Source organism: Stegastes partitus, unplaced genomic scaffold (genome assembly GCF_000690725.1).
Source record: "Stegastes partitus isolate 25-593 unplaced genomic scaffold, Stegastes_partitus-1.0.2 Scaffold1076, whole genome shotgun sequence".
NCBI classification, from domain to species: Eukaryota; Metazoa; Chordata; class Actinopteri; family Pomacentridae; genus Stegastes; species Stegastes partitus.
Window position 1 is genome coordinate 122,096 of NW_007578807.1, and position 15,351 is coordinate 137,446.

Sequence of the window (15,351 nt, forward strand, 5' to 3'; positions counted from 1 at the left end):
CTGAAGGAGGAGGAGGAGGCATAAGGGAGGAGAAGAGGGGTGAGGAAGGGATGGAGAGGAGGAGGGAAGGGGAGGATGATGCTGAAGGAGGAGGAATGGGGGGGAGGAAGTGGGTGCGGCAGAATGGATGGAAAGGGCGAGAGAGAGAGAGAGAGAGAGCGAGATTGTATTCCTGGGAAATGAGGAACAGTCGCCATGGCAACTGCAGCTGAGAGTCACATGATGCGGAGGAGTGAGAGAGGGAGAGCAGAGGAGGGTGGGGCATCTCGCTCGGCCAGCAGACGGCAGAGGAGGAAGAGGAGATGGAGATGAGATGAAGTGGAGAAGACTGCAGCAGCAGTGTGGAGGTCCACATAAACTCCATCCAGTGACGTCATGTGGAGCTCCACCAGACGGAGGAGTGGTCGAGGTCAGAACAGGAGAGGAGGAGGAGGGATCGACAAAAGGGATGAAGATGAAGATAAAGTCCAAAAACAGAAGAGAAAAGACAAGAAGAAATAAAGAGAAAAGGGGAGAGTAGAAGAGCCTGTCAGAGGACGACAGACGTGTTGTTCTGCTCCTCATCTGATTGGCTGATGATCGCCGTGACATCAGCAACAAACACAGCTACGCTCACATATGTTGAGTTTTACCTGCTGTTGTTTCTGTAAACTGAGCTGCTGGAGTCTGTAGCCTCCATCTTGGAGGTGTTGAGCTCATAACGAGGAATTCACACACTGAAGCCTTTCACACAGCTGCTTCTTGTTCTGCTGGAACACATTTCGTCTCACTAGTCAACCTGTGTGGAAGTCTCTTTAACTGTGGAACTTATGGAGAACGTTCTAATTTGATTTGTTCAGAGGTTCTGTGTCAGCTGTCTTCAGTAGCATGTGGTCGGATGTCTGTATGTTTTGTTGTACATGTCATCTTTGCTGAAGATAATGTTGTTTTACGTTTCTGCTGTTCCCTTATCTCGGGGATGCACGGCTCCATTTGTTTCTCTCCCAGCATGTAGATGCTGAAACTCAGTATTTTGTGTATTTTGCTCAAACTTTACGGACTTATTGTAATAAAAACCAAAAAGGACTTGGACCCGAGTCAGCTGCAGTGACTTGATAAAGGCAGACACTGACATCATATTGACACTGATAAAGAAGCGTGTTCATGATCAATACGTGATCCACTAATCGGGTCAGCATGTGGGCCATGACGGATCACATTCACTCTGTAGTACCAGACATTTAACACATACCTGAGTATTTTCCACTTGAAGGCATTTGCAGCAGTTTTTCTGTGAACATTTTAACAAAAGATGTAAATATTTGCTCTTCATTGGGCCTTTAACCCCCAACTTACCAAACCTCTCCACCTCCCAGTCTGAGCGCACAGAGCAGGCGGATCAGGTGTGGTCCTCTGACCACAGGGTTGGCGTTCGATCCCCCGTCCGTCCACGGTCCAAGTGTGCTTGGACAAGACGCTGAACCTGAAGTTGCTCCCAGTGGCAGGCAGCTCAGTCGCCTCCAGTGTATGAACGTGTATCGGCTCTCAGATGTACGTTGCTTTGGATTAAAGTGTCTGCTAAATGAAATCGGTGTAACATGACTTTGAACCATTAACCAGCAGTCAAGGATGCGTTCAGTCATTTCATGGTCAGAGAATGTTGCTGTCCTTGATTTACCCCAAAGTTAAACAGTTTTCAGGATGTTTAGCAGGTAGAGTTTACACCAATAGCCACGACACTGAAGTGGGTTGCCCGGTTCTAGGTAGCTCCCCTTTGTGCCGACACACTGATGTCTCCGTGGATCTTTTGGGTCCTGTGGGTTTTAGGGTGAAGCTTCTGTGGATCAGCACTTGTGAGTCTGTTGGTCACTATCTTGAGCTCTTTGTCGTGTTCCTCGAGCGTCCGGAGCAGTGTTTTCCTGAGTAGCTGCTGAATCGGGGGTGTCGTTGCCATGGTGGGTTGTGTCCGGTGGGCGGTACGATTCAAAGTAAGATCCACATGAATGTCAGGTTTCACTTTAACGAGGCGATCGATGCCCTATCAGGGTTCTGTTGTTCAGGTTGAGTGTGTGTGTGTGTGTGTGTGTGTGTGTGTGTGTGTGACTGTACGACTGAGAAAACAAAGGAAACATGTCGTTCTGCCTTTTACGTAACACGGAACCAAACAAAGAGTCGCTTTAATCAGAATCTCTAAACACACAACACAGATCCACCAGTTTGGCCCGATGAGCAGTACCGTCTACGACATGGTATATTTAATCCTACCTGACCCGTGATGGCAGCCCAGCGTTTGCTGGTTCACTTTCATGTGTAATTAATTACTCAGCAATCAGTTCTTTCTGTTGATTTATAATTAGGGCAGCTGCACATTCGTTGCTGCTTGTGTTCCCTGAATTACTCGAGTTTGTAATAAGAAGTGCTCCGTTAATGGCAGGTGATTATTGCTGTTGATAAATGGCTGCACAACAAATGGGATAATGAAAAGCAAGCTGGCCGTGATTTCACCATCAGCTTCTCGCATGGTAAATATAAGATTGGCTGTTTCTATAGCGCTCACATAAACCTGCCCTACATGATTGGAAGCTCTCCCATTTAGTGCATTTAGTCGAGTACACTGGTTATCGTGAGCTTTCTGCAACGCAGTTACTTACAAAAAAACTCATTTGGCAAAAACCATCCCTCTGTTGGGGAAGTGGAGGTTCTTGGCCACGTCAATACTTCAGTTTCACTGTTTTTCACATTCGGAGATACGAGTAGTCCCTCAAGACAACAAGTATTGACTCCAGACCCTTCACCTGATTCCATCGTCCTGCCTGACAGTTGGTTTGTGACGAAGCAACGGGAAGACCAATGACGTTCCCAAAAGTCACAGCTGTGCTTGATGTTAACAAGATGAACTAAGGTTGTGACAGTCGGGAGTACGAGTCCTACACATGCCAAACACGAGCACATCACAGTAGACTACAGTCCCCGTGTGGCCTAGATCCATGTGGCGCCTGTTCATCATGTAGACCAGGACAGGAAGAGCCAGCTGAGATAAGAGTGGAAGACAGAGTTACCCACAGCGTGCGTCTTGTTTAGCCTGATAATACTGTTGTTCACATTCAGAAAATCCAACGTCTAACAAAACAGAAGAAAAGCAGCAGGTTTTCTGTCCTGGCAGTTAATGGCCATTTGGTTGAAAAGGCAGCGGGCCTCCTGGACAAGCCCAGTTCCTGCCCACCTGCATGTTAGTGTCGTGCACGTCCATGTTTCTGGTGGTGCAATCAGGAAAACTGACAACATGTTCCGATGTTCTCAGGGATTTGCCCTAACAGTTTCTACGCACGTTTTGCAGGTGCATCTACACTGTAGGATGTAACTAAAGACGTCTTTTTCCACCACTGATGAAATGCACGGTTGCCAGATGTTGCAGAATGTTCATGCGCTGGGTTGACGCAGTAACGCCGGTAGTCGCTTCAACTCCGTGTCATGTGTAGTTTGAACTCAATGTTTTAGTTAAGCTTACTTCATGAAACGCGCTTGAGAGCAGCTCGTGGAGCATTTCCTGTTTCTCGTTCAGTTTTTCAGGCTCTGCTAGAGACATTTCCTCGACCACAGCAGGACGACAGACAGACGGGAGTGAAGCAGCACCTTTAGTTCATCAGTCATCTGTCAATAGAAACAGAGATAATCAGGACAATGCAGACTATCGGCCAGCTGATCACCGGTCCATCCCTTACGTGTTCATGGTGAGAGCAGCTCGTGTGATTGAACAAAGGCTAGCAGATAATCCCGCGGGCTGTTTCCTTGACAACTGTGGACTGGGTGTGTGTGCAGGAGTTTAAGACGAGGACAGAAGAAAGAAAGAAAGAAAGAAAGAAAGCAGCATTTCTACTGCGCCTGAAGTCCATTACTGTCACACACACTCACACACTGACCCTGTGGCTTCCAGTGTGTTTGTTTAGACAGTGTCCTTGGCTCTGGTTCTGGCTTTCAGTGTGTCTGTGGCCCACTGCCCAGCACTCAAACACACTGTGGGCTCACATACGAGCACACAGACAGAAAGCGGCCTCAGCTTCATTCATGCCAACACACCCTCCGTCTCCTTCCATATCAGGCACTGAGCATCGGTGACGGGGAGCAGAAAGCCGGAGCAGAGCTTCGTCAAGCTCAGTCCCTCCGAGTGGCGTCGGCGCCGAGCGCAGGAAGGCGGATGGCGAGAGCTTCGGGTTGTTGTTTCAGAGAAAGCGTGTCCTGACTCAGCTGGCCAAAGAGCAGACTTGGGTTTAAATGTGGCTCATGGACACTGTCCTTCAAAGACACCACTGACCGAACGGCTGGAGGCCAGTGAGTCACACCAGCCTGGACGGTGGTTTAGTCACAGCGTGGTGACAGAAAAACAAGATCATAGTGAGTCTCAGAGCTTGAATGAAACAACCACCATGAACTGCTTTCTTTCTGTCGCAGGTTTTCAGATGAAGTCCTTAAATTATTATTTTATTGATGTGATTCATGCGACGTGCTGCTTCTGATGCCTTCATCAGAGCAGAAGACGTGAAGGAGAGGAGCTGAGGAGCTGAGGAGCTGAGGAGAGCAGTCACCTTGTTCACTGTCCAGCAGCTTCATTCGTTTTTCTTGCCCTGTCACCTAAATATAGACGCCTCTAACGCCTCAGTGGCTGGACTCACTTTTCTCTCCACAAAACAATCAGTGACAAAACTGGTTCTGGTCAAAGTCATTCCCTTCATTAAAGCTGAAGTGTGGATTTATTGCAGACATGTTGGATCTTGTGTGAATAAGAAGTCAGGACAGAAGTCATTCAAGTTTCCCACAGGATCAATTATAAGCACTTCAGCTTCTTCAGTTTTTCTGCAAAAGTACCTGCAAACCCTGATGGCGTCCTGATCAGCTTCGGTTCTGAACCCCAGAAGCCGGCAGTGGGTTTAAACGTCCTCTGTTTAAAAAATCACCAAAAGTACAGCATTCATCATAACAAGAAACCCGGAAAGTATAAAGAATGAGCAGGTGTTCAGCTGTTTCCGGTGGTGTACTCTGTGTAATGAGTGGTTCTGTCAGGATGAACAGGGTGACACAGAAATCAGCCCAGAATAAGCTTAGATCTGTGATATTTCAGCCGCATGTGTCATCGAAACAGTTCCCAAAAATAAGTCATTTGTTCCCCAAAGTCTGTGATGAACTAAAACATCTGCGCTGCTGACTGCAGCCGAGAAGCCGCGAGTCGCTTCCAGCAGTCGTGATCAAAACTGAGAGATGTTCGTACAGAGCAGAGCAAAGGGAAGATACAGCACGAACCACGACATGGTTTTAATGTGCACAGCAGTTTGTAAAGGTTCTGAAATGTAAATAAGATTAGATCGATAGATTAGATACAACTTTATTGATCCCTGTGGTAAAAACCTCAGCTGTTGAAGCTGAGTCAGTCGTGTGTCTATGACGTTTGGAGCCTCCACCTGCCGCCCATCGTTAGCATTTATGGACTTATAACTACACTTTACTGCTCAACTCCCTCTGGCCTTGGTTGTGCTGTTTCCATAGAGGTGCAGGACGTCACGCTGAAGTGAGAAATGGGCCGACGGTGAGTCCACCTGTGACAGGAGCAGGAAGATGCCCAGAAGCTGCTTTTAGGGTCAAAGCGTTTATTAGCGGACGTGGTAGACATCTTGTCTATGTAGGCTGGCCTTTGAAAAGATTGCTGTCAAACATACAGTCAAAAGAAATTCATCGATTCTTAGTTTGAGAGCTGTGATCATGATGTGAAATCGAGCCTCCTGAGGTTCTAATCAAACTGCTTACAACATCTAAAAACCTCCTTTATTACTGTGCTTCACTCCGGAGAGTTAAATGTACGTTTCCAATTTCTTTACCCAGTACAAATGGATGTAGCGCATGAGAAGGCATATTAAAGCCACTTGCTGCCCAGGTTTCCTCTCAGCCCATGAGTGAAGAGTCCGTCTGCCTCCAGGTCTTGTGGTTTAAGTACAGACGAGCGATTATGAAGCAGGATGTGAGCGGTCCGTGGAGGAAGGAGGAGATGAGGTCGGACGTACAGCCTACAGTTCTCAGTAAATGCTAAAGGTCAGGAAGGGAATGTTTGTGATGTATTTGTGCAACTCTTGAAGTGGACTAGATTGATTTCCTCTAATTACAGCCTCTACATTACTATGACACAGACTGATGGGTGGCTGGTGGGTGTTCAGTGGACATACACTGGTACCACTGGTTAGGCAGATAAATCACTGGTGGGTGTTCAGTGGACATACACTGGTACCACTGGTTAGGCAGATAAATCACTGGTGTGTGTGCTGCTGCACCGTGCAGACGGATGATTGGCTATAGATTGTGGACAATAAAGGAGAAGTGAAAGGTCCTGCAGTAAATGTAGAAGTGCTCTGATTGGCTATTGAATACTTACAGAAGTAAGAAAAGCGCAGATGTTGGAGGGATGATGAAGACGGTGGTGGCAATCATTGCCTATTCAGTGTCCAGGTGGGGATTTAGAGCAGGTAAACAGACAGGGAAGCTGTTATTAGACTGGAAAAACACAAACACATGCATAGTCAGGGCAAAGCTGTGGCAGAAAGTAGATATTTAAAAGCATCAAGAGCAGTCAGAGAAAAACACGGAATAGAAAGTAGTACCAGAACCAGCCCATCGTGTACAGACTGAGCCTACAGAGCAGCAGATGTGAGTGTACTAGAATTAAAATAGCCAAAATGAATAATGCACACACATTCCCTGACGGATAGACTGTCCAGCAGAGTTCAGAGGATGTAAAGGTCAGTGTGTCGGGACAGGAGGCTTCAGACCGGGGCCACCTGTCTCCTCCATAGTTCACAAAAACCAGCTTTAGCCGATGTGGTGGAGTCATGGAGGTGTGATCCGTCCTTACATAACATACACATGCATCACTGAGCGGATTTCTGTTCTGAGTTTTCTTCAGCTCACCAAAACACTTCCAGAACCTAATTCTGCACTGATTAGTTCTTGTTTACTAATCGAGCGTAGAACCCCAGAACTGTTCTCCCGTCATATGAAGTTGATTTTAAGTTATGTGTCAGCAAATGTTTGTTTTGGGGAAGCAACTTTAGCGTTAATTTGAAGAGATGTTCTGTTCACCATTTTTCGCTCTGTTTTGGTCTCCACCAGCTCTGCTGTGCTCACAAGCTGCTTGCTGAGTTCTCCTCAGTGCTATTTGATGCTTGCAAAGGGTTTTCTAAGCTTTTTTCTTGCTAGAATAAATGAATAAATAAAAGGCTGAAACATGGTCGATGAGAGCTGTAAGACTGAACTTTATGCTAAATGAGCAGTAACACCGAAACAATGAGCTGTAAAACACTAAAACATCAGCAACACAACAAGTTCAGTGGTTTGCTTTTCTCCAAGGGACACTTTGACCATAACTTCATATAAATCATTAAAAACAACATCGTTGGCTCATTTAGTGAGTTTGAGGCTTTCGCTTTCAGCAGCTAACCGTCGTTTTTGTTTCTCCTATTTCACATGACTGCTTTTGGTTTTTCTATCAGTGGCCAACAAGGTGATGCAGATGATGACTTGTAGGACTAAATGTCTAGTGTAACGGTGAGACAGGAGAACGTCGAGTTACCAAAGGAAAGAACAGATTGAAACAGAGGAGAGAACCAGAAGAGGAAGGACAGCGTGAGCAGCTCAGATGGACTCAATGAAGAAATACATTTCATTTAACATTTATTTAACCAGGCAAAGACAAAATAAAAGGATGGAAGCAAAACACGACGCCAGAGGAGGACAAACAGCAGAACCAAACTTACGTGGCCGTGAGCTCGGATGGAAGGAGACACGAAGGACGGGGATGGAGGGATGAATGGGTGACTGAGGAGGTCAGAGGTGGAGAGCCGGCACGCTGACATGCAGAGTGATGGACGGGAATGAACACTCTGCCAGCGGTAATGAAGGAAAGGACAAAAAGAAGAACAGAATATAACAGCTCTGGGTGCAGCTTTATTGTTCGGATGATCCGCTGTCCGTGCAGGCTGGTGCTGAGGCTGCTGTAGCGTGGACGGTGTAGGCCGTCAGAACTGGTGATGAACGGCCAGAACCGAGACACCAGAGAGGCGTCGTGTCACAGCGCAGGTCAACACTGTGCGTAAAGATGCTGTTTGGGAGCATTATGTTGAATGTGGATCCAGTGTTGGGTCTTTTTGTGCCCTTTGTTTGTTGGAAGTTGTTGACACGCCTTCCTTTAAAACTGTACTGTCTACTCCATACCATCATAATAATAACTGATCAGATTTATAGAGCACTTTTCTAGACACTCAGAGTCGCTTCTGTCAGTTATTCATTGACACACATCCATCCCGGTGCTGGTAGGTCCGGTTGTAGCCTCAGCTGCCCCGGGGCAGACTGGCAGAGGCCTGGCTGCCATCCTGCCCTCCGACCACCACCTCAACAATCCATCCATACGCGTCCACACCAGGCAGGGGGAGAAGTGTCTTGCCCAAGGACACAACGATCATTGACCGACCCGCTGTACCACCAGAACCACGGCCGCCCCGGGTGTTATCACACCTAAACCTCACAGTGAAACTGTGCAGGCCTTTTCAGACGTACCTCATCGTTGCTCATATGTGTTAGCTGATGGACTGCAGAAGTTAAAGAAGCACTGTGGAAAAGATGTTTTCCTACTTTATCATTCATGTTAAATCTATAAAGTTAGCATGTTTGTGCACATTGATGAATCTCTGCAGACGGGTGAAGCATCAGAAAGAAAACGGATCGCTGAAGATCTCACTAGTGATAAGGGATGTGTGGAGTTCAACAGATCTTAACGAGTTTTAGCTGAATCCTAAATAGAGCAAGATACAGAAGCGACTCTGCAGTGACGTTTAGACTGCTAAATGCACAGTGAATCTTTCTTACCTCCTCTGATTGGTCACTGACGATCCACACCTCACATGGTTAAGATTCAGGCTACACATCACATCACACGCTCACTGGCGTATCGCTTTCTGGGCTTTTTACACCAACAGATGGATCAGTACAGTGGTACAGCTGTTGAATATGCGCTACAGCCTCATAGGCATGTGCAGGTGGGATCATTTGGGTCAAACTTTCGAGCCACAAAGGAAACATGAATCTATTAGGAAGTGGATCAAGACTCCTGTTCAGGCAGGTTTAAGCCTCGTCCACACGAATACTGATGTTTTTCTAAACTGGTATCTTCCCCTGTTTTCATAATGCAACATCTGTCCACATGACCATCATTTTACAAAGTATTCCCACACTCCCAAGAACCCAGAACCGACTGCAACCACTGTGATAATCAGGGCTTGAAAACCTCAGTGATGTAAACTGGGATGCAGATGTCCTGGTGAGTGGTGCAGAACTGCCAGATGAAGTTGTAAAGCTGTATTTGCTGCACAGAGGAACTGGTGCGTGCTGTATATCTGCTGCTGTCGTGGTTGTTGCTGATTCAGGTACAAACTTACTGCACAAAGAAACCACGGCCTGAAACGTGACGTCATTTCTTCGGAGACAGAGATGCACATAAACTCCACGTTTTAAAGGGAAAAATCCTGAATGTTTAAATCGGCGTCTGCGTGTGGAGGAGAGACCTCAACCTAAAAGAAAATGTTAATTTTGCACTAAAATATCCGCATCAGTGTTCAAGAGAACTTGCAGTAGTTTTGTTGCCGCCTCAGTTTGACAGACAGCTGTCACACGAGCCCAAACAAACAGAGATGAGGCTTTGTTTGAACTGAAACAGACTGAGTGTGATGTGTGGTCTGCAGACATAGAAACGTCTACGTCAGACCATATGAGAGCTTTACATTTCTAGCTTTTACAGAAAATGATGAGTGACAGTATATGCTGCGCTTCAGCGGTCAAGACAGATGAGAGGACAGGAAACGAGACGCTCTCAAACACAGAGACTGTGGTGGACGCGTTATTTAAAAAGTCTATGAAAAGATGAATAAAGGGAAAGAAAGCAGGATTGTTTCATGACCGTATCAGAGGTTAGGGTCAGAAACGGGAGTCAGTCAGTGTGTGCTGGAGTTGGTTTGAGCCCTGTAGATGATGAGAGGCGAGCCTGGCTCCTCTGTCGTTCACCGATGGACCTACTGGATGCTGCACCGGCGACTCCGCCCGTCACATGGCTGGGTGGTAATCTGCTGCTCTGCCAAATGGCTAAACTCAGGTCATTCCTCTGTCATTGTGCTGCTGATTGCTTCGCGTGCTGTTAGTTTGTTGAGCATGTGGAAGATAGATCATGCCTTCAGCTATTGTAGTTTCAGCCTGAGTGCTCTAATTATAACGTCTGGCTAAAAGTAGAGCGAGGTGGAGAACAGCACTCATCCTGACGGACACTCTGCTGTTCCACTGGTTTAAAATAAGTACATATTGGATTCTCCACAATGTAAAGCTCAGTGCGATATTGTTCCAGCGATAGAGTCAGGATGGTGTAGCATAGATTATCTGTCTTCAGAGCGATTGGGTTGCATTGATGTTGAGCTGTGTTATGCATCTGGTTTTGCACTCTCAGCGATATGTGGAGCCTCAGCAGGTCACATTTATGGAAACGGCTTGAAAGCGTAGATTGTGGTGACGTGTTGTTGTAGAGTGTGTAGGTTTGGTTTCCTGCATGTGAAGCTGACTCAGAGCTGACGGAGCTGCAGGCAGTTACTGACAGAAGGCTGAGCTGTGTCCTGTGGTGTTGTAGGGCTGGAGGATCTAACGGATCATCACGGTTAGATGTTTACGTTCAGCTGATGTTAATAATTACTGATAGTTATCGATAGAGTTCAGCCCTTTTATCGAGGTGCACATGTAATCGTTTTAATGTGAAGACGGCATCGAAAAACACACAAGTAAAGACATTTACACACATAAGTTAAAATAAATAAGAATAAAAGAATCACCTCACCCTGGTACACACTGAATAAGTAAATCCTAAAGTGGCAAAGGAGGCAGCCAAGTGAGGCGGCATCACGTCAGCTGTCACCTCACCCTGCCAGGTGGAGGTGGTGGGAGCACAGGGCTAACCCCGCCCCGGTCAGACTCGCCCTCCCCGGGAGCCCTGCACAGCGGCCACAGGGGCAAAGGGGCTTTGTTGTGAGGGGAAGGCCAGGCTGCTACAACCCAGGGAGGGAGCGCATTGGAGGCTGGTTATGCAAACAAACTTCACATCTTTACTATGTGCTGTCATCTCATGCATTTAAGTGTAACGAGCAAACACTCTAGCAAAACTATTTCTCATTGCTAATGTTTTATCACCCAGACCTGCTACGAGGTGTCAGGAAGGTTCCAGGACTGGTGTCACTAAAGAAAGATTTCAAACCCAAACTGCCAACCAGGAGTTTCTCCTTCAGACCATCAACCAGCTCGTCCACAGAGGTCCTGCAGCGTTTGCTTCGTCCAGAAGATGCAGAGTTGTGTCAGGACCAGTGGAGGCTGCGTCACCATGACAACCTGCTCACAGCGCCCTGAGCATCCCACAGCTCCTGCTGAGAAGAACATCTCCTCCCTACTCACCCCACCTGGCTCCATGGGGTTGGTTCCTCCTCCCCAAGCTCAAGGGCTCATCAAGGAGACCCGTTTAGAAGACGTGGACGACATCAAGATGGCTGTGAGGACGGAGCTGAGAGGATCCTGAAGAATCCTTCCAGGAGTGCATGGAGGAGTGAAGAGAAGGCTGGAGGAGGGTGGTAGACTCCAGGAGGGTTACTGGGAAGGAGAACACTGGTAGTTTGGGTTTGTTATGTCTTTAGTGACACCAGTCCTGGAACTTTTCTGACCCACCTCGTGCTGTGTTTAGAGAAAGCAAAGGGAGAAGTTGTACTTTAGGTTTGGATTCCCAGATATGTTTCTGAGTTTTATACCTTCTAACATGTTCCCATCACGCTGGCTGGTGTTCTGTCATTACAGCTTCAGGTGTTGCTGTTTCAGCAGCAGGCTGCACTGTTTGTGTTCAGTTTGCCGCTTGTCTCCTCATTGGGCTTTTATCTGGAGCATCAGTGGTATTGCTGTCATCAGGACAGCGAGGACGTGGTTTCCTTGGTTCGCTCCTGAGTGTGTGTTTCATAGAGGGCTTGGTGTGCTGATAAAGCAGTGCAAAGGTCGGCCTGTGTCCCGGCACTATTAACGTGAACGAGAGTGATCACGGTCCGTGTAAATGCTGGGAAAAGAAATCAATCATAGAAAAAGAGCAAAGCAGAGATCAGCTGCTGCTGGTTGAGTCCAAGCTGAGGGCTCAGGTTTTCCATAAACACAGAATGATGGGTCTGATTTACATTGAACAAAGGCACACGATCACTCAGAAATCATCCTGGAACAGGCCTATGTGCAGATACAGGACCGGTTTGTGTAACCTTTGAAGGGAATGGCTCCGGGACAAAGACAGTATTTATATTAAACGATGCTGGCTGAATAAAATCCACAAAACAATCTCAGTGAATAAATGTGACTTCACGATCGGCGCCACATGGTTAATCCTCTGCTTTCTTTAAATCTTCTGATGGGAACCAGAGCTGGACACTTGGCATCTTATTGACTCGACATTTGTAATCATATGACGCCAAACAGCTTCTTTCTTTTCTTAAGACGCTGGCTCCTCTTGGGTTCTGTCGGGTACTGAGAGCCGGTTTATCTGCTCAGATCCACTGCCCCTGAAGGAACCACACCACAGCTGCATGACAACAGCCTCCTTTTAGGCCTTCTGCAGCTAAAAACAAACCCACACCACATAGAATACCTTAGTCCGAGCCCAGCTGCCGTGAAGTGTTCAGAAAGGTTTCCTATTTCCGTCCGTCATTGTGTTTTTTTGTGGGTGAGCATTTGCAGCTCTTAAACTGCCGATTAAATCTAAATGTCAGTCATCCCCTTGAACGTCAGCCCACATTGCAGTTTGATGGCATTAAAGCAGAGTTGGACCTCCGGCCTCAGCAGCGCCGCGCTGTGTCTGTGGCTGCAGGTGGATCTACACGCTGCAGGTGAAGGCTTCTCACCTGTTCCAGAAGCTCTCCTCTGTTCCCTCCTCCACCACTCTTGTTCTTTTCTCTCTTCATCTGTTCTAATCATCCTCTCCAACCTGTTCCTCTCTACTTTTCATCCTCCGTCCCGGTTCTTCCTTTTTCTGCGACGTCTCATGGTTCTACATTTAAATCCGTCACACATGCAAAGTCGTATTAGCGTCACTGTTAAACAGTCTGTTTGCTCATCGCCGCGCTGGGACGCTCCTGTTTGTTGTCACACTCATAATTAATGTGGTGATTCATGTTACAGGCGTCTTCAGAGTGACTCTAACCTCCTCCTCCCTCCTGTGCTCCCTGCAGGCGGATGCCAAGATGGTGTGCGATGTGGTCAGTCGTATGGAGGACACGGAGCCTTACTCCGCCGAGCTGCTTTCCGCCATGATGCGTCTGTGGTCCGACTCGGGCATCCAGGAGTGCTTCAGCCGCGCCCGAGAGTACCAGCTCAACGACTCAGCGCAGTAGTACGTCCTCATTCAGGTCCCTGTGTGTGTGTCAGGGCTGGGCGGGGGGCCTACAGCTGGACCCACCTTCAGCTGTGTTGGTATAAACTCCTTATTGCTAGTCCTCCACTGAAAGCTTTCTTCATATGAACAAGTCTGCATTGGGACACATTGCAGCTTTAATGTGGAATAAAAAAGAATAAATTAGCCACAAGTTGTCACATTAGAAAGATGTGAACCTAAAAAAAAGAATGAAGCTAATATGGTGGTAGAATGGGAGCAGCTGTTTGACCAACCACGTGAAGCTGGTGAGGACGGGTCACTGCTGAACCCAAAAGCCCCTTCTGGGATCAATAGAGTCCATAACATTCAAATAAAAGCTCTTGGGGTGGTTGCAGCAGCTCTGCATGTGCACGGACATGAGCCCGAGTCATCTGCAGGTCTTCAGGATGGAGTTTTACAAATGAGTTTGAAAGCAATCACGTCCCTAAACATGTGGCAGACGCATCACAGAGGACAGAACCTGTGTCGGTTAAACCTGTCGATGACGTCCCTGCAGCCCCAGAAGCGCTCTCACCTCCTAACCAGGGTTCATGGTGTGAACACAGAGCTGGTGGTGGGTCCTCTGGACGGTCCTGCTCACCGCTGGCTCCGTAACATGCAGTTGTTTAATCTCCACAAGGTGGATGGACGCTTCCTCACAATATTGATTTATTGATTTCAGTTATCGATGCCCAGCTCTGTGTGTGTGTGTGTGTGTGTGTGTGTGTGTGTGTGTGTGTGTGTGTGTGTGTGTGTGTGTGTNGTGTGTCTGTGTGTGTGTGTCTGTGTGTCTGTGTGTGTGTGTCTGTGTGTGTGTGTGTGTCTGTGTGTGTGTGTCTGTGTGTGTGTGTGTGTGTGTGTGTGTGTGTGTGTGTGTGTGTGTGTGTGTGTGTACACAGCAGGGTGTTTGGGTTAGGGGCTCCAGTCACTGACTCGACACAATATACATACATATATACATATATATATAGATGTATATATAGATATAGATATAGATATAAAACATGTAACGCGTGTGTGTGTATATAAACACACACGCGTTAAGCCTGGATCAGTGCATGACTCATAGTAACCCCTAACCTTAGACTGACTGTATTATTGCCAGAGGGACATCCAGGCCTTAACCATAACCAACCCAACATTTAAGAAAACACACACACACACACACACACACACACACGTGCGCGCGCTACTGTTTATTTCTAATCTTTTAAATGCAGTCATGCAGCAGCTACTACAACACGCAGTCGGCTGTGATTTATGCTGAGTGGCTGCAGTGGGTGGACGGAGAAGCAGCAAGAAGAAGGAGGCATTTCCCTCAAGTGCCATGTTTGTGCATGTTGCTGCTGTTTAATTGTGCGTCGTACATCCAGTCGAATCAGAGTGACATAGAGGGAAATGAAAGCAGAGCGACGGCGCCATCAGTCCGTGTTGCTGTGCGCCTCCTATGGGCGCCGTGCTGACCGCTGAATCGTGTTAAACATCAGACTGATGTTGGCGGCTGATGTGAAAACGGAGCTTTTCAGAAACTATCACCTGCGTCGCCGGCTCGTTTTCATCTGGGCCAGTCAGACGTTCTTTGGCCTTTTGGGTTCTCCTGCGCTGCCAGGCTCCGCCCACCGTTTGGGTGAAGTAGTGCTGACATCAGAGCAGGATGTGTCAGAACCCCCAAACACGTGACAGGATGAGCGCTGATGCTGCCAATCAGGGAAACAGCTGATGAGTGTAAACTCAGAGCTCATCCTGAATGAGTGCTGCTGAGCTGCTGCTGCTGCGTGTCTCCTCTGGTCCGACGCTGATGTGGCTGCTCAGCAAATCAAATCAGACACTGATGTTGAATCAACCATCGACGCTGCACAGAGAACTGTCATCTTCTG

General features: G+C 47.4%; 1 protein-coding gene across 3 annotated transcripts in view; it reads left to right on the top strand.

Moving 5' to 3' along the window:
• LOC103367675 (guanine nucleotide-binding protein G(o) subunit alpha-like) overlaps positions 1-15,351 on the top strand; it is a 107,131-nt gene that overhangs the window by 61,883 nt on the left and 29,897 nt on the right. For all 3 annotated transcript variants that reach the window (XM_008295781.1, XM_008295782.1, XM_008295783.1), the window contains exon 4: positions 13,293-13,453. In XM_008295781.1, coding sequence (XP_008294003.1) covers positions 13,293-13,453 — 161 coding nt within the window. The remainder of the gene's footprint in view (positions 1-13,292; positions 13,454-15,351) is intronic.